At 39.5% G+C, this 18,848-nt stretch overlaps 1 protein-coding gene across 2 annotated transcripts in view; it reads left to right on the forward strand.

Annotated features, from left to right (window-relative positions):
- INPP5A (inositol polyphosphate-5-phosphatase A) overlaps nt 1–18,848 on the forward strand; it is a 259,975-nt gene that overhangs the window by 229,226 nt on the left and 11,901 nt on the right. For both annotated transcript variants that reach the window (XM_052800297.1, XM_052800298.1), the window contains exon 12: nt 3,898–3,971. In XM_052800297.1, coding sequence (XP_052656257.1) covers nt 3,898–3,971 — 74 coding nt within the window. The remainder of the gene's footprint in view (nt 1–3,897; nt 3,972–18,848) is intronic.

Below are 18,848 nucleotides of genomic sequence, written 5' to 3' on the forward strand. Positions count from 1 at the left end.
CAAATGCAGTCATTCTTTAATTCTGTGCAGAGAACTTCATTGATATCAAGCCAATTCCTGTTCAGGTCAATAGGAGCTTGAGTATACAAATTAATTGAAGCGTTTGGCTCCTGAAGTTTGCTAAATGGAAATACATAACTTCAGACTGCAGAATCCTATCAATAAATGTAACCTGTTTTTAAAAATCATATTCCGCCCTGTGAGTTTTTTCTCACAGTCAGAGGCCAGCAGATGCATGCTGCGTGCCTTCTTACACATACTGCATGGCTGTATTCCCCGAGGCATATTATTTCTGTGTCTCATGGGGTATTAGCTAACTATAGATATATTAGTCATATGTATGGATGGTATTTTCATTTGGAAGATGTTAATCAAACGTTCATGTTGGGCTGGTCACTGGACAATGTAGAGCAAATATCTTGACGTAGTATCAGCAGCTCAGTGGTTACAGCAGATAAAACATAGGCCCTGCATCATCGTTGCTATCATTTAGGTATAGATACATCGGTGAAATTGAGTTGGGGAAAAAAACAGTCTTCTGAACTGCCTATGACATATAGTTCTGGAATTAACTTCCAGCCACAGCATTTTAAAATCTCTGTGTAATTGCTCAAATTACCCCAGCACATCATGTAACACCTTAAAGATTTGGTTCTTAAGGATGATCTTATAATGAGTAAATTAAATAGAACAATATATTGATTTTTAGGCTTTTAACTTAATTTCTTTGTAATTTTTAAGGCATTTAGAGTGACAGACATACTCATGTTTACTGTTACAGCAATGACAATATTCACAGTCCTGTTTAGTGTACAATATGGAAGTAAGTGAGCAGTTTGTGCTGAAAATTGCCGTGAACAGAGTATGTTCCGTGTGGGTTTTTCTAAATACAATGTTACATGCTTTAAAAATAAAGACATTACCCTGTGAGATTCTGACTGCTCCTCAGTATCATCTGGCCTATATTAATTTACATTCATTTTCTGTAGTGCCAAGGAGCTCCAGACACCCGTGTACCTGTCATAAAGCAAATACAATTAAATGATGGCCATGTCAGGTCCCATTCCTTCTCTTATTAAGTTGCATTGGGGGAAAGTGACATTTATAACTGTTTGTGACAAGACCTAGTGAACGCCTTGGTTTTTCACCAATAATCTTGCATTTTGAGATTACAGGCCTAAATGAGAACCCAAGTGCTTTTAATACCAAAAAAAGTAATAGTTAAAGCATGCTCTTCTACTGAAAAATTAACTGGAGTTTTCTCAAAATGCACAGTTCAAGTTTTCATCATTTCTCCCCCTCATCTCCCCCACTGTCTGCAGTGCTACCAGGTAAATAAAGAAAAGGTGTTAGGTGGGTTCGCACTATGCAGTCCTGAACACACAAATAACTTGTCATTGCCCTTTGTAAGAATGAGCAGATGTCTGTTTGCATAGTTGTGGACACATTTGAACAGAAGGTTACAGATACTGTAACATAGTCACTTAACATCTAGGAAAAAATAAATAATTTGTTAAAATTAAGTAATTACTTAAAATTTAGCACAAAATAAAAGTTTGTGCAAATAATCCAGTGAAAATATTTAACTGTTTTACATGTGAGGATGAACTGTCTACAACAAGCATTCCCTAAATATTTCTTCTAGGCACCTAGTTGGGCTTTGCCATCCAGCTGGGTCATCGTGAGTTTTTGGCTTTGTCATTTCAGGTTAAAGATGTCCCTCTACCTGGGGAAACTTGGGGAACTGATAGAGAGCACAGCACACAATACAGTCTTGTTCCTATTATCTGTCCTCTCTGTCACCGGTGTCAGCAGCTCATCTGCATAGCACAGACACAACTAAACAAGCAACTGCAGCAAATAAACACATAAGAAACTTCTTTGGATAATAATGCACGACAGAATGCTTAATCCTCTAAACCCCAGCCTTCATTTAGTTTGCAAATATCATCATAGCAAGAACAATCTGAATGTATAAAATTTTGAAAGTGTGAATTAGTGTGAGAGGACAATGCATCTATTTAACATTGCCAGCCCTTGGAATGCCCATGAGTAATTTATACCATTGTGTTCTATGGAGCATTGTTCTTTTATTCAGTCCTTGCAGTTTTCACACTTCAGAAATAGCCCTCTTTCTCCTGATGCTTCCACTTGCCTGCTCTGATCTCTTTACTTGGCAGCAGTAGGAAAAATGTATTTGCACTGTATTAATAGACATATATTTCAAAGAAAAGTTTTAACTGAGGATGGTAGATTTTTTTTCCTATGTTTTCATAGCCAGTTTGTATGTATGTATTGTGGCTATACATGTATCTATACATGCTTAAATATAGGATCACAGCCTGGAAACATGCATGATAACCCATTTTTTTCTGAAGTATGTTGAGATTGCTTCAGTAAGAATAGTGACTGAACCATCCCAACATTTTTAGTAGGATTGAGCTTATTATTAGATACATACTGTAAGTTTCCACACAGATGTTTATAAATATTTATCCAAACATCTTGGATACTCAGGCTTTTGATCAGGTGTTAAAACATGTACAAATTATCTGCAGTTACTTGTATTGCAAAATCTTTTCCAGCGTACCATCACAGAGTTTGGTGTCAGATGCACTAGAACAGGGAAAGCTGCCCATTAATTGGCATCCTCCTTTAAAAGTATATAGCAACATGGCAAGTAGAAACTGAAGAAAGCCGGGTGGGCCTTAGAGAGGTAGCTAATCAGCAGTGCAGGTGGTTCAGGTAGCTGCTTTTCACACAGATAATTAATGTGTACAAGTAGCTGCTAATTGCACATTTCAGGAATGATTTATGAGGTGGCAGAGGGGAAAGAGGGGGACAATCTAATTTCTTTGGGAACCTCTGCCATTCATACAATGGTATCAGCACAGCTGTGAGATGGGACATGATTAATGAACAGCGGACAAACACGCCGCCATCCTACGGGATACTATTTGGATGACATGCTTGTCAAAATAGAAAGTGGCACTTAGAGCGACGGCCAGTAACAGTGCAGATTATGAGCTTTTTGTCTTTTAACTCGCTAATTCACTCGGACGTCAGGCTTAACACCATCCGTGGTTCTGAAATAAGGTCGTTCATGTCCATCAGAACAATTACTGGTTTAATGTGGACGATTATCATTGACTTGTTATGAGCAGGTTTGTGTTTATGAACAAAAGACTGCAGATATTTATTTTCTCTGTAGAGGTCCGGGGGGAAACAAATTTGGCAAGGACTAATATTTATACAGGACATTAAATCTAGACTTATGAACATCTCTGTTAAATATTGCTTCTAGTACTATATCTTGGCTGCTGCCTGGGAACACATTTTACCTATTGTCACATATCCCTCTTTCTGCTATCTGACATGCACCACCCAAAATAGGTGTACAAAAACACTGCTTGTCTTTGCTTAGGAAGAGTGATGTGCACATCCTTGTGTTTGTTGTACCTTCTTATCTGAGCTAAAGATAATATAAAGTAATATGATACTTTTGCTGGCATTTTTATGGGCTGATTAGCATATCAGTTTGCTGTACTTTTTTAATGCTAGTCTAGTTTATCTTTAAAAAGATTGCTAATAAAATTTGAAAAAATTTAGCCATCTTGAAATAGTAAGTGTACATATAGGTCACTGCTGTAAAAAGCCAGTGTTATTGTGTTTCACTGAGATGAAAAGGAACATTTTGCACACTTTTCTCAATGAACTGTTTATGTATCAAAATAGTACTGAGTGTTTTGCACTACGTTTTAAAAACTATTACATGAGGGATATACCTCAAGCTGTGTAATCAAAGTCTCTATTTATTTCCTTTTATATAATGTAGTATTTTTAGGTTGCTTCAGTTCAACATTAAAGAGTGAATACATTTATTTCTATCTTTTATAGCTTTTAGAATTTGACAGAGAGCTGTCAGTCTTTAAAGACAGATTGTATGAACTGGACATCTCATTTCCTCCCAGGTAAGATTCATATATAATCCATTTATTTATTTAACTAGCTAGCTAAAAGATACTTGTTACTAGCACTGTAGGTAGAATGTGAGTGTTCCCATACATAGTGTAGAAATGGTAATGATCTTCGTTCCTCTCATAAATGTTTAGTCTTCCCACGTCCCCTGTACCACTCCATAAACAGTGACAGTGCAGTTCGCATGCCGATAGTGCTGTATAGCTCATCATTTGGATTCAGCTATTCCTGTCTTTTATAGCTGCCCTTAAAATAGACCTGACGTGATTGTGTGCTAGGAGATGTGTAGCTACTTTTAAGCACTGGACCCAGATAACCTGTTGAAGTACTTTATTGCAACCATAAAGGCAGTCTTTGCCTCAAGCTGTTGAAAACTGACGAGCAATGGCACTCACTAGCAATAGACTCAAAGTGGGGGTGCAGAGCCTAATGCCATCACTCAAGGGGGAATCCAAGAGGAATATCAGGAAGGAGGACAGGAACTTAGATTCTGCTTTTTCAGTTTCAGTAAACATGTCATGTAAGTGCTAAGACTATTAGAATAATTTGGCTTTTTTAATCAGCAGTGTCCCTTAGGTGAATTTTAGCAGTGAATAGACAAGTATTACTATCATACAAAACCAAGATTTTTGCAAATGGCAGTCCTGTTCAGGAGAAATCTGTGGAAAATTTGGTATAGTTTTAAACATGTATGGCCCCTTTCCAAGAAGGAAGAAGTCGAATCTCACAGTTGCTTTGAAGGGAAAGAAATACTGCATTCGCAAAGAAAGTTAAAGTTCAAGAAATCATAGATAAAACCATACTTTTTATATACTTTTTTCTTTTTAATAGATAAAATATTCTTAAATATTGCTATTTTGTCCTTTATGGACAGATAGAAAAGTATGATGTTTTGGCATACGCTAAGAAAAAATTTGGAAAGCTTGCCTTTTTGTTATCATAATCTCATTATTTCTCACCAGCCAGCTGCGATACTGATTATATTGATCCCTTGGGACAATGGAAGTATGCATGGAGAGGTTACCGCCGCTCTAAATTGTTCTTATTGATTGAGTATGATAACAGAAGACCAGCAGTGTGTACATCTCTGAGTGTATTTCATTAGTTGTCTACCTGGTCAGGGTAAAAGGAGCTGAGGGGAAATAGAGATGAATTTTTTACCAGAAATACGCTTCTACTTGATTTCACCAACATCAGTGCTTTCAGCCAGAACAAGGTTTGGCAAAAATACGTTGTTGCATTGAATGGTTTGCAGATTCTTCAAACATTTCTGTCAATACGGTTTGGTGTCATTCTGCTCTCAAGCAAAGATCAGAAATTCGGTGTAAGTAGTCTTTGTATCTAAGTTGTGCTTTTCATCTGTCTGTGAAACATCTGGCCAAGGTTTAAACCCTTGAAAAATTTCTTCTCACAAATACATCCAGATCTCAGTAGAGATTTCTGTTATTATTTTAGTGGTTAAGTTTCTTGCAAATTATACCTAGACTGGATACAGCCCAGGATTTTCCTCACAGCTACCAAGGGCTGTGCCCTGTGAGGTTGTGGGCAAGTAATAAATGAGACTTCCTCTCCTTTACATCTTGTTGCAGCAAGGAGTGGTGGGAAGTCTCCGTGAATGAAATACAGGTGGAACAAAAGGCAGAACTAAAACTCCATGGGAGCCACCTGGTAGCTGTGCAGGGAAGGGCACAGCTAGGACTCAGAAGGGTGAAGCCTCAGGCCAGCACTGGGTCTCCAGGCAAGGAGACTGAGACTTGCAGAAGCAGCCAGAAGAGGAAAGCTCTAGCAAGTTAGATGATACGAGACTAGGACAATGAGGCAGGGCTGCAGAGGAGGGAGGACTGGGCAGGGATGATCTGGGGTGCTGGGGGAGAGTGGTGAAAACCATGGGAAGAGCGAGATGCTGCCCGTGGGACATGACAGCGAGTTGGTCTTGCCCTTCCCAGGTGAAAATGAGTAGCTGGGAAAAAGATTTTCTGTGTCGCTTCCTAGCACTGATCCACAGAGAGTGATAGACTGCTGCTGCCAGATGTCAGATGCTGGAGTACCTAGGAATCCCTGTCAGGCCAAGGTAACGCCACTTCTCCTTGAGATATGGCCAGAATGGAGCTTGGAAGTGGCATAATGTAAGACTGTATAAAGAGAGAAAGAAGCCTTTGGGCAAAATGGAAGATGTTTGACAAAAGAATTAGAAGTTAAACTGGGAGTAAATAGGGCTTGTGAGAGCTGTGACTGAGAACTGCTGACGTTGCTACAAAACCAGCAGTGAGTTTTGGGGGAGTGGATGGGGAGAACCATATGAACGAGAGCAAGAAGAGGTAAATTAAATATTAGTCAACTGCATTTGTACTCTCTGCTGCCTCAGTATCTGAATTCTTTGGCACAGAGCATTAACATCCAAATGATATGCTTCAATACCATTAACATTTTAAGCTACTGTATGTACTGTATGAGTCTATTATTGTCTAGAACAAAAATACTAAATAAAGTGCTACACCAGAGATGAACCCCTGGTAAAAAAAATGCAAGACCAGGTGCAAATGTTCCATCCCAGAAATCCCTGTGGATGAAACACAGATTTTGACTTTGTCTAATTGAGGTAATGAGTGAAATGAAAGAAATACCCTGTAATATGCGCTAAGTATCATTTCTTCTTCCCTCCCCTGCCCACACGCTTGCAGACTTGGCTAGGTAATTACAGGAGCAGCTCTCTGAGGCCATAGCGCTGTCATCAAGGAGGACAGTCACCAACTTCTGATGGCAACTTATCCGTTGCCAGCTCCTTCTTTCTCAATTTTATTACTTGCTTTTGTTTCCTTGCAAAGCCAAAGCCAAATCTAGCTCATGCTCTTGTTTTGTACACACCACCAATATTAGAGATTAAATATTTCAGTAAGTACAATTTTGGCTTGCAAAGTTAAAGTTGAGGCAGCTGAGCCCTAGCTGTCGTTGATCTGCATTACAGGATGTGATGGACTCAGGTCCTGCATTCGCTCCCCTCGCTACCCCAGAACAAGGGGCTGTCATACCCTCGCTCTCGGCATGATGCCTGCCATGGGCATTTCGGTATGGCTCCGCAGGAGGCGGCACCCTGGCTCCACAGCTGCTGACAAATCCTGCCTGGGGCAGCGGCCAGCAGTCAGATTACTCTTGCTTCTGACCAAGATCCTGACCACTTCTTGCCATCGAAGATCCCATAACATTTTTGCAAGAGCATAGTCGTCTAGACAGATGTTCTGGCCAAAGTCCCGGTAGTTGGATTCCACCTCCCCAAACGCACTGTTACTTGAGTTCAATTTGGTGGTATTCCTCACTTCCTGCCCCAAACCGCTGCGCAGCGTGCTGGTGCTGTGCTGATTGCTGCTGCACTGCAGTGCTAAGGGACGCTGAACTCAGCAGTTATCTGCAGACCGCAGCTCTTTAACTCGCTCAGATGCTTGTAAAAAAAAGATCTGCACTACCAAGGTGGAAGCAGACACTTCTGAGCAGGGACCCTGGCCAAATCTTGGGAAACGGTCCTGAAGGGTTGTTTCCAGCTTCACCCATTCACCTCTATTCCCACTCAGTTCCCAACTTCGGGGCTTTGAGAACAGTCTGGGGAGTGGGAAGGGGGGTACAGCGTAACGTGGCAAACCCTTCCTTGACCTCCAAAGGCCCACAGAGAACCAGCCCTGCGGCTGCTGTTCTCACCTATGTTGAAGGGGAGCAGTGAAGGGGATAAACGTGCAGCTTTGCCTGCTACTCGCTCTGTTTCCTTCTTACAACTAAGTAATAGTAATAATAATAAATAGAAATAAATTTTTAGATACTGAAAGCTGGCACTTCCTTTGTGGCATGGAAGGGATACTAACCCTGAGTTTATATAACACAAAATTTCTTTGAACTTACACAGAGACTATTGAAAAAATATGAGAATTGAATATGAGAATATTGCTAAAAATACAAGATGTAAAACCAGCAAGCTAAACTCATGCATATACAAAGAGCAAATTGGCTTGATGTTAGGGTGCTTCTTTTCACCCATCCCTCCTCATGTTCTGGGTTATATGGCAAGGGAATCCTGCTTTCCGTTCTGTAGTCCTTGCACAGGTGCCAAGCCTCAGTAAGAAGTCTTGCCTAAGTGAAGTACTGCAGAACTGGATTTATGGTTGTTAGAGTTACTGCAGGTCAGTGTCCTATTTTTGTTCATGAAACTAAGCACATTGATTTTCCTGGAAGAAATAATATGATTTCTTTTTCTTTGTGTTGAAATAATGACCACAATGTGCTATTAACTGCAAACCCAGGTATTTTGAATAAGCAAAAAGCAGTGGTTTTAATGTAGGACATTTTCTTTTTAACTTAGAATGTTTTCATTCATGCAAGAAAGAAATGAAATGTATGGCCTGAATGTCTTGGTTTCACTTCCTAGTAGTTTTTCCTCCATTTTTCCCTCATTTTTTCTTTTCTTCCAGAAAAAAAAAAAATCTGTAGCTTATCATGACTTAGCTGCTTTTATATACTGTTTGTAAATATAAGCTTAATATATATTTGTCATATATCCAGTCATCCTAGATTTTGTATTTTTAACCAAAGGAGGATATGATCAGTCCTGTATATTTAGAAACTACTTCTTTAAGCTTCTTGGTATTCTTAGCTAGAAAGTGTATGGTGCATCCGTTTGTTCTGCAAATGCATCAAACAAAGCCTTTTTCACTGGAGGGAGAGACAGAGAAAGCTCTAGTCACTTTTTGTGTCAGGCTTATGGGCTTAATTAGTGAGCATTTGAATTTAGAAGGAAGTTGTAAGCAATTGTAATGATAGCCTCAAAGTAGTACTTCAGAATTTGTTTCATACATGATATTTGAATTATGGTCCATTGATTCAGTGTATGAATTACTCTCTACTTCTGTTCTTGATCCATGGTGTTACGGTCTTACGTCATGGGATGCTGGCCAACAATTGAAGACAGAGTATCTTGGTTAAAGTGGTATTCAATACATCTAGTACTACATTTCACATCTCTCAAAAAATGAAAGCTCAATTAGGACAGTTTTCTGTTTCTTTCATTTGCTTCATCATTTGTGCATACAATTAATTGCCTGATTTGCACACAGAGTTCTACAAATCAATAGCACAGTTGCGTTCCTGTCTTTCTTGTAAATTTTTCCCTCAGAAAGCATGCTTGAGATTCAGTGTACTGTTGAGATAAATGGAAAAGGTCACATCCCTTTGAGTTGCAGCAGACTAAGTTACTTATAAATTCATTTTTTATCAGCATAAACTGTTTATTCTCTGGACTTTGTCATGAGATCTTATTGATACACTACCATAGCTGGCCTGGGGTTGAAAGCTTTACTCCTTTGAGTCGGTGGTATTTTTGTGGTTAACTTCAGTGGGGCCAAAATTTCACCCTGAGCAGTTTTCTTGGTTTGTTTTCACACCACTCGTAAAGCAGCATTACACCGTAATCCAGATACCTCGGGTATAAATATGTCTAGGTAGAAACATGCTGCACTGTTATTGACCCATGTTTTACCTTGCTTCCCAGCGTAACACTGAATGCAGCATGAGATCCTAGTCCTAACCTCCCAGCCAGTGCTGGCTGGGGACCTGACATGTCCAATGTTGGACAACCAACTCCAATTCTTCATAAGAGAGCTTTGTTTCGAATGAAAACAACTGGTTTTGTAGCATAAAAATAAGCAAAGTCCTAATTAAAGTAATAAGTAAGAAAACAGTCTCTTTTCATGGTGCCAGGTGTTATGGTGAATGCATAAGATAGAACGCCTTTCTTCTAGAGGAAAGCCTTGAGTTAAGCTAGCTCTGAACAGCGCTTTTGTCATGAACTGCAGGCAGCGAACCCAGTCCTGAATTCTCACACCTTGGTCCCCATTCCTGCTTATTTCAGCAGCACCATCACAGGTTTATGCACTGTACGGATCTCCTCTTCAAGACTGCAAAAACTTGCAGGTCAGAGGGTGACCAGAATTGTTTTTCATTAATAGTATTTTTCTCAGTTACAACTGTACAGGTATTTCGGAATTTAATTTTAAATTTGAGCCTGTGGTTACAAAAAATGAGGGTAAACATATTGCTGTTCTAGAAAGTATTTGGAAGTTTTGGTGTCCTCAGAGGGCTTACATACTTAAGAGTACGGACTGAGAAAATAAGCAAATGTGATACTTGCATATTCTCAGTTTTCATTTAAAATTATGAAAGACGTTCTTCTGTTGCAATGATCTGAACGGAGAGGACGTTTTTGTACGTTCTGTGTTTTAATTATTTTGTATTACTATATCTGCATCTTTTGCAATTAATTTCTCTGTCCTTTCTCCTTAATTTCAAATGAAGCCGTGACAGTCACGTAGGCATATATTTTTATACTGATAAGAATTTTTCTTAAAGGAAATCACTATACTTTGCTCTTTAGATGAACCTTCTTATAAGCACGTCGTTATCCAAAATTTTCATACTCCATTTTAAAAGTTATAATACCTTCTGGTAGAGCACCGTAAGTTCTGCATAACATCACATCACGATACGGTGCTGTTCACTGGTTCCGGTTTGGAGAAACAGCCGGTGTCCGAGCTCGGCAGTTCAGCACAGGCTGCCAGCAGCAGAACAAGCGGCACTCTGGTGCCTTCTGCTTTGCCGCCAAGAACACAATGCGAGCTGTAAATACACCTTGCTTGTGCTCAGTAAGCTATCTGTCAGGCCAGGCACGACAAGCCCTGGCGCTGCTCAGCCCCGTGATGAATTTGGCTTTCCCGTGTTAGTGGTGACCCTGGAGCCAGAGAGACATGACGCTGCCCTGGGGACATGCTCGCAGTCCCGCCGGGCAAGGGACCAGGGGGCTTGTTTCGGTGCAGGCGCAGGACACACCTTGGGACACAAATGACAACGGTGGGCTTGGTTCCTAGGGGAAAGGAACTGCTGAATTGCCTTAATACGTTGATAAAAATCTCCCATATTCATAAATGTTAGGGAAACTGACCTTCCATGAGACTTTACAGGAACGATAGGGAAGAGTTACCACTCTTGCTGTCTAGGATTTAGGGAAAATAATAAAGAAAAGAGTAGGAAGTGAGAAAAACAAAAGGCATTTTTTATGTGCTTTCTCATAAAATACACCATTTAGAGTATGAAAAAATGCAAATTGTCTGTTATAAAAAAACCTCAAGATTCTTCTTATCTTTTTATTTAGGGATCTAGAATTCTTAAGTGGTCAGACCTTCTTGTTTGCAGTTTTTCATTACACTGAGATGGCATTTCAATATAAGTAGTAATAGAAATGTTGACTTCTTGAGTAATTTTGTAACTATAAAATGCCATAATGAAATGATGATGTGTTGTAATACTTCTCTGTTTTTTTGTTCTTCTTCACGTATTTATAGTTGTCGATTTCATTATGCTCTTCAAAATTCATGTACAGTGTGCTTTTCTATAGTTTGTTACCTTCTCAGTTGACTGTAACCTACATTCAGTAATCAGTTGAGCAATAACAAGAGAGCACTTAACTCTTACCACTTGTTAGAGAAAACATCTCAGGAATCATTATTCACAGGTCTTGGCAAAAAATTAGATCTTTGTGTATTTCCAGCTACTGTATCATGCTTTTTAATACCAGCTTTTAAAAACTGAACTTTATATACACCTTTTCTTATTGTCTTTCCAGTCCCTGTGCTGATGGTTCCTAAAAATAAAATTTTGATGTTGTAATAAGTATCAAATAAGAAGTTACTTTTTAATTCTGTGGAGAGTGGAGACCCTGTATTGAGTCAATAATACTTTAAAATATTTCTTTTTAAACTACTGACTTCTTGTTTGTCTCTAAGCAATAGTACAGATAATTCTGAAAGGAAATTGAAATACCAGAGGCCTCTTTCCCAGCATTGCTCTATTTGCCAAGTTTAGACAGCCATGGAGAAAATAAGAACATTGCTGTACAGCTGTCTTGTCACTGTTTGGTGTTTAAAAAAGAACTGAAATGAAGCTGATGCCCTCCATAACAAGTTAATGCAAATACTCCATGCTTTTTGATCCTTTGAGGGAGGACCCACCTTTGTTTAAACCCTCTGTGGGAAGGTGTGTTAAGTTGGCTACCCATTGTGAAAGACTGCATAAAAACACAGTGTAGCAAAATTAGTATAACCTTGTAGTCCTGGCTTAAATCACTAAAAGCCAGGAGAGTCAATTCTATATTTAGAAAAGCTATTTTTCAAGGCTATATAAGTTTATAATGACCATTAAAATTTATTGCGGGTTGAAACTTGACATGAGAAGTTTCAAAACAAGAAGTAAAATGCTTACTTCCCTTTGGTTCACAGCAAGATCTCAGAAGAAAAGCACCCTGTTGCATGAGTATTTTCCTACCCATATAGCATACCTCCTTTGGGTTATTCATTTTGAATATAGCAGGCACAAGGTCAAAAAGACAAAGTACAAAAGTAGAGGATGCTGTCACCCCGTGGCCAGCCATCCACCTGTAAGTAGAGGAGCAGAGATGAGTTCTGCTCTCAGGGTTGCTTCTGCATTTCACAGGAAACAATCACTGGACAAAATAAGAAAAACAATTCTAGGAGTGGAGACCAGAGCCTTGGCATGGTTGATAAGATGGCAGGCAAATGAGGATTTTTAGAATTACCACTTTGGCCTTGATTGGGTATAAATTAAATTGAAGTTCTTTGGTTTTATCTAGCCAGTAATCCACCATTTGACTTACTTTCTGCCCTTTCAAAACAGTGGTTCACTTTAAGTTTTCAAACTACTAAGCAATAAACAAATGGCATTTGTTGGATTTTACATAAATATGGTAATATTTTTAATCATACATTAATTTTGGTACGTATAGATCATAATTATATATATAATAATAGTTCTGTGAGAATTTATAGTTATAGTATATTATAGTTATAAATTGAATTGTAGCTATAAATTGAATGGTATTAAGGCAACACAGTAAATTCATGTTAATGTATATGCAAGTGGGTTTCCGCAAGGTCTTGATAGACTCTGTGTTACTGAATGTTAGCTTCAGGACTCTTTCCAGTCAACTTTGTATGGGGAGAAGATTCCAAAGCCACTTCTGAACTCTCCTACCAGCCACATCTAAAAATAGCATTTCTGCAGGCATACTTCTGGAACTCAAAACAAAACAAACCTATTGTTCTTCTCCAGTGCAAAACTGTAATTTAGTTTAAGACCATATGTCTGCTTGATCTTATGTGAATTTTTCATCCTGCCCTGCGTGACCATCCTGCTGCGGCACGGAGGGAGTGGTGGTCAGGCAGTCGCCCCTCAAAAACATTCAGAACAAAGCCTTGACTGAGCATAGCACTTACAGCATCTGCTTAATTTGCAAGGCTGTCAATTATCTCCTCTGTTCAGCAGGGCACTTAATATGTAGGCATTTCTCTAAATTCCTCTTCAATTCTGAGTTCCTTTTAATTCTTTAAGTATGTGCTTAAATTGCATCAGTTTACCATCCTGTATAACCCGTGCATCACGGAGAAGCATGCTAGCGATGCAGTGAATGAACTTCCAAAGAAAAAACTCTCAGCCTGCTAGCTCGTGACCTGTATGTGCTGAAGCCATTTTACCCCCGGTCAGCAGCCTCTGCCCACCGGAGTTCCCCAGCACATTCTTGCCCTTCACAGTCGGGATCACCAGAAACCCGCCAAGGGAGAGGTGTCTGCAGAAAATGCAGCCATCTCTGCCAGCCAGCAGGGAAAAGAGAGTTGGGGTCAGTTGTTCCTCTCCCCAGGCAAGAGGCTAACCTCTTCCAAGCCCACCCCTTTCCTCATGGGTCTTCCCTTGGGCTGAGAATGGGAGAAGTAACAAACCACGCTGCCTCCAGCAACAGCAAATCCTTCCTCAATCCTCCTGAAATTTGCTAAAAATGAAGGCAGGCTGGAAGAGGAATCACAGCTTAATATGAAATCACAGGCTGCATTACAAGTCTGCTATCTTTACACAGATAAAAAGACCCATTCTAATGGAGTATTTTTCAGACATTATTCACCCATTCCTATACTATATTTTGAGGCCTTTTACTTTATATAGTGAATATTCATGTTTTCATCTCATTACCCTTTGTAATCTAATGTAACCCATAGCAACCTTAGCCATTGGAGACTAAATACAATTCAGAATTTTAAACTCTGTAAGCTCTGTCAGTCACAGGCTCAACAGCCTGGCCGTGAGCAAACAGCAAGCCCAGTGTGAGGCTGGAAAAGAGTTTGTGGTAGTCAGCAATCATTGCAAAAGGCAGTAGGTGTGAAAAAAGAAGTAACGACATTGTGGTCAGTAAATATACAGGTGGGCAATTGTTACCTTTATCACTGCTCTCCATTAATTATTATAATTATTCTTGTAGCTGTTGTATAGCAAAGATAGGAGCTGACTTTAGCAAGAGTTCACACCCACCTACAAGGTTTGCTTTCAGATAAGTCTGCATGCACAGTGATCTCATGTATTAATCATTCTCTTAAAGGGACCTATTCTTGTTTGTTGTTGCATTAGGCTGTCATGTAATTTACTGGTTGGACATATGTTCGCGTCTTAGATATCCTCTGTGTGGTATTTTTCTCAAGCAGACCCTCTGCACTGGCAGTATCTTGCCTTTGACACCTCTCACCAGGAGACAGGTTGAATCCCCTTTACTCTTGGAAGAGTGTTTCTCCTTTGGAATTCCCTCTGGCTCTGGTCCCTTATTCTGTGAGAATCCTGTTTAGTCTATAATCTGTTTATTCTCTACCCTTGTATTTTGTCCCGTGACCTTTTTTTATTATAGTAGGTTGCACAATGATACATATATTTTTTCTGGTCTAATTTGCACTACAGAGTGAGCTAGTCTGCTCTGCATGAAGCAAAGCCATTTCCAAATGCGCTCACTTGTTCCTTCCCTCCTGCAGAGACCGTCCAGAGAAAAACAGCTCTGCCTTTTGTACCCAGCCTTGTGGGTGCCACTGTACATATCTAGGTTGTCACCCTTGGGTGTGAAATGGGAAGACAGGATGATGGGTTAGATTTTGACGGGCTGCCTTTACTTACCAGTGTCCTCACCAATTTCCCCGCATGTTTTCGGAGTACGCAAACCACCTGCTGCCAGGACTGGTGCAGTACTCCCAAAGCAAAACAGGATTCCCATTTCTTAGAACATTACCTCAGTAACACTCCTGGGTCCTGTTGTCTCACAAAAGGGGGAGTTACGCACTCAAATAGATTAAAAATTGTTAAAGCCCTAGATGATTTTTATGCTTGCTGTAACAGTTACTTTTATAACATGTGATTTTTCTGCCAATTAAGAAGTATTTTCCACTGAATAGAAATACTTCGTACTCATTAATGCACTGTAAAACACCTTCCAGGTATCAGTGAGTTATCCTGAATCGCCAGTGGATCCCTCAGCCCCTGAGGAACAAATTCCCACAGGACATTGTGTAGTTGTCTGGGTTCTTCCAGCATCGAAGGCACATTCTGGAGCACAGAAACAGCTTCCCAGCTGGAAGCAGAAAAGACAGCTATCATTTCCTCCAAAACAATTAGAGTTTAATCATTAAAATGGCTTTCAGACAGATCTTATCCCCATTTCTCTCCTCACATTAAACCAGTACCACTCTAACCATCATTCTCAGTTAATTTCCAAATTAAAGTAGGGCGTTTCTTTAATTTGTGAGGAACTGGATAGAATTACCCAAGTAAGCAGTTCTGTTTGCTTTAAGGAATTGTGGCAAAGGGAAAAAGAAAGGAAAATCAATGAAGTAAAAAAGTTTCAAGGACTGAATATTATTGTGTGCCATGTGTAAGGTGAGGATTACAGACCATGCTGCAAGCAGAAAGTAAAGCAAATTCTAAATAGATTATGGTCTTTGCTGCTAACCAGGCCGTTCATTGTATTCTTGGCTGAAAGTGCTGTTAAAAAGCCCAGTAGTTCGGAACCTGAACCCTGTCCCATGTGTTGCTTCAGCTTTGCACTGATTTTTTTCCAGTATGAGAATTTGTAAATTATAGCCTCAGAGTAACTTACTCTAAGCCAGGCACGTTCCAAGGAAAGACTTTTAGCTCCATCACAGTCACATTCAGTAACATCAGACTGTTTCGCTGAAACAAGCCAGCACTGGGTCCTTCCCAACAAGCCAACATTATTGATAATTACATTTATCCACTTGTAATAGTAGCAGTATTACATACATTTAGTGAAGTACAACATTATTGTTATTAAAGCAATAGAGCGCGTTGCTCATTGTCCACTCGCTAAGGCATTAGTATTGCTGAATAATCCATTTTTGTTAACTGGGCCTCCCCACGACGCTCGTATTGAACAGCAAAGCATAGCCCACCAGTTGCTATTCGCCGTGTGTCAGCCTCTTGCTCTGAGGCAGGCTAAATACCCCACAGAGGGGCACTGGCGGCCGGCGGGATGGTGCAAGCGCTGGCGCACGTTCACATCGTCGCCATCGTTTAGCCGTAGGATGTTCGTAATCAGCAAGGGGAGATTTTCTCTATGGGAAGCATTCTCGGGGGAAAGTAAAGGGCCAGTTGTTGTTTGCTGGAAAAAGAAAGGGGTCTGGCTTTTTTTTTTTCACTGAAAAAGTTTCAGAGTTACACTGGTGATACAGAAATGTTAACTCTGAAGCATATTATAGACATGTATTTCCCAAAGAAGTATGTTAAGCCAAAAAGCAATATGCCCAACATAAATCCATAAGAAAGATTCAATGAAAAACATCATGTCATTAACCTTCCTGTTTTGTGTTGTGCCCGGAGTTACGGCTTGAGTCCTGTTTACCCTTCTTACCCTGTGCTGCGGGATTGCCTGGGTGACCCCCCTTTTTATTGTCACCTTTAACTCTTGATTGTTGGCGTCATCACCATGGTGTTAGTGTAGCCTTTGCAAGTAGCAGCTGTTTAACGCATTGTACTTTAACTACTGTGTTTGCAGGACTGTGTTTACCCTCCTGATTTGGCTTAAGTGAGATGCATATCATGGCCAGTTAGCTCGGCAGAGCATCATGAAGGCTTATTAGTATTTTGGTGCATATGAAGCAGCTAATTTAATTCAAACAGTAACTTGTCTTACTGCTTAGCTTTAACTATCTGCTGCCTAAAGTGAGCACATGAAGATAAATTACATGGGGTCATTTGTTAGGAAGAGAACTAGGGAACCCAAATCTCTCCCTTTCAGATTCAGGGAAATATAAAATGGTAATTCAATTTGGAGGAAGAAACTAACGATCTGGAAGCTGACAAAAATTAGATGTTATACTTTGATTGGTCGAATGATGTTTTATTGAAATCACACTCGTGTACTAGCTCACGCTAATGCTGAGTTGGGACCTTGTCAATTAAAAATATCAAAATATTTTTATTTATATCTTTGGCCTTACAACTTTCGAAGCCTGCAAAGCTTGAACTGGCAGCCTACATTCACTGTCCTTGCTTCTGATAAAAGCATCTTAGACAATCTGAAAGTGTGTCAGAGCTAAAGGTAAATTTTCTTACAAAATACAAAAATAGTAAATAATTTTCTGATGAAAAGTGGTTGGGATTTTTCCCCTTTTGAAGTTCTCTCTCAATATCATATGTAAATAGAAAGACAAAGGGAGAGAAGGTTTAGTAAATGTGAGGACTCATACCCAACTTCACAAATAAAACGGACCAAATCTAAACTGTGTCTCAGCTCTTCTCATAAAGAGCTCAGTTTTCATCGATACTTTATAATTCCATTCTATCTCAAATATTTTCAATTAGAAACAGTTTAGTGAATTAAATGTGGGGACAATTAGTAGATGAAAACAAGTGGTCTTTGAATAGGAGGTATTTCCACGGCCTGAAACATTATAAAGTTTGCCTTAACATCTGCATATGAATCTAGACATAGGATGCACAGTTTTTCAGAATGACCTTTAACGTACTAAAAAAGATTACATAGCTTAATTTTTCCCCACCGTTGCCTACTGGGTATTGTCACACTTCCTACAACACTACTGGAAATGTCTAGACCATAGAAAGCAGAATCCCTAAAGCAACACCAAAACGCATTATCAGCAGCAAGGCATATTCACTCCATTCACTATGTGCAAAAATGAGCTGGAAAGCAGAACTGTGTGTGACAGCTTTTAAAGGTAATAACACTCCAAAGCGAATTAATCGTTTCCTGTTAGAAAGTACATTTCACCCATCTCAGTAACACATTTTATCTGTTCTTACACAAGAGAAGAGTTCATTAGGAGCATTTTTCCTGACTGGAAATGCCAGTTAAGGAGACATTTATATACACAGTATTGTTGGCTTGTGTTTTGAGTTAAGACACTGCTGACAGGATGGTTTATGATGTCAGAAGACTTTTCACCCTGCAGTAAGTATTTTTGTAAAGGTGTCCAATCATCTTTGACAATACTTGTCAACAGCAGGAGTGCAGTAATATTACTGATACTCTTAATGGTTTATTTTTCCCAAACAGTTGCCGAGTCGCTCTCATCCTTATTAACTGTAATACCAGTAGTTCATTGGACAGCCTGCTCCTTAACAGTTACTTAACAATTCCTCAAAGCGTTTCGTTAAATTTTGACAACATTGAGCATTATACTAATGATGTTGCTTAAATTAGTACCTTTTGGAAGTTTTACTCAGAAAACCCACCTGACAGTAATCCTGGTTAAATGAAATTAGTGTAACTGAAACAAAAGTTTGGGAAATAAGGTAGAAAAGCAGCTAGAAGGAGCATCTTGAGAAAAAATAAATCCTGAACAACTGGAGATAAATCGTACAAGCCTCTCACATGGATGCTCCAGAACTGCCTGTCTGTCCATCATCCAGAGGCATATACTTTCAAAGTATATTTTGCATAACTCTACTGGCTGGCATATGCAGAGAATAACAGACTA

Source organism: Harpia harpyja, chromosome 10 (assembly GCF_026419915.1).
Source record: "Harpia harpyja isolate bHarHar1 chromosome 10, bHarHar1 primary haplotype, whole genome shotgun sequence".
NCBI lineage: Eukaryota > Metazoa > Chordata > Aves > Accipitriformes > Accipitridae > Harpia > Harpia harpyja.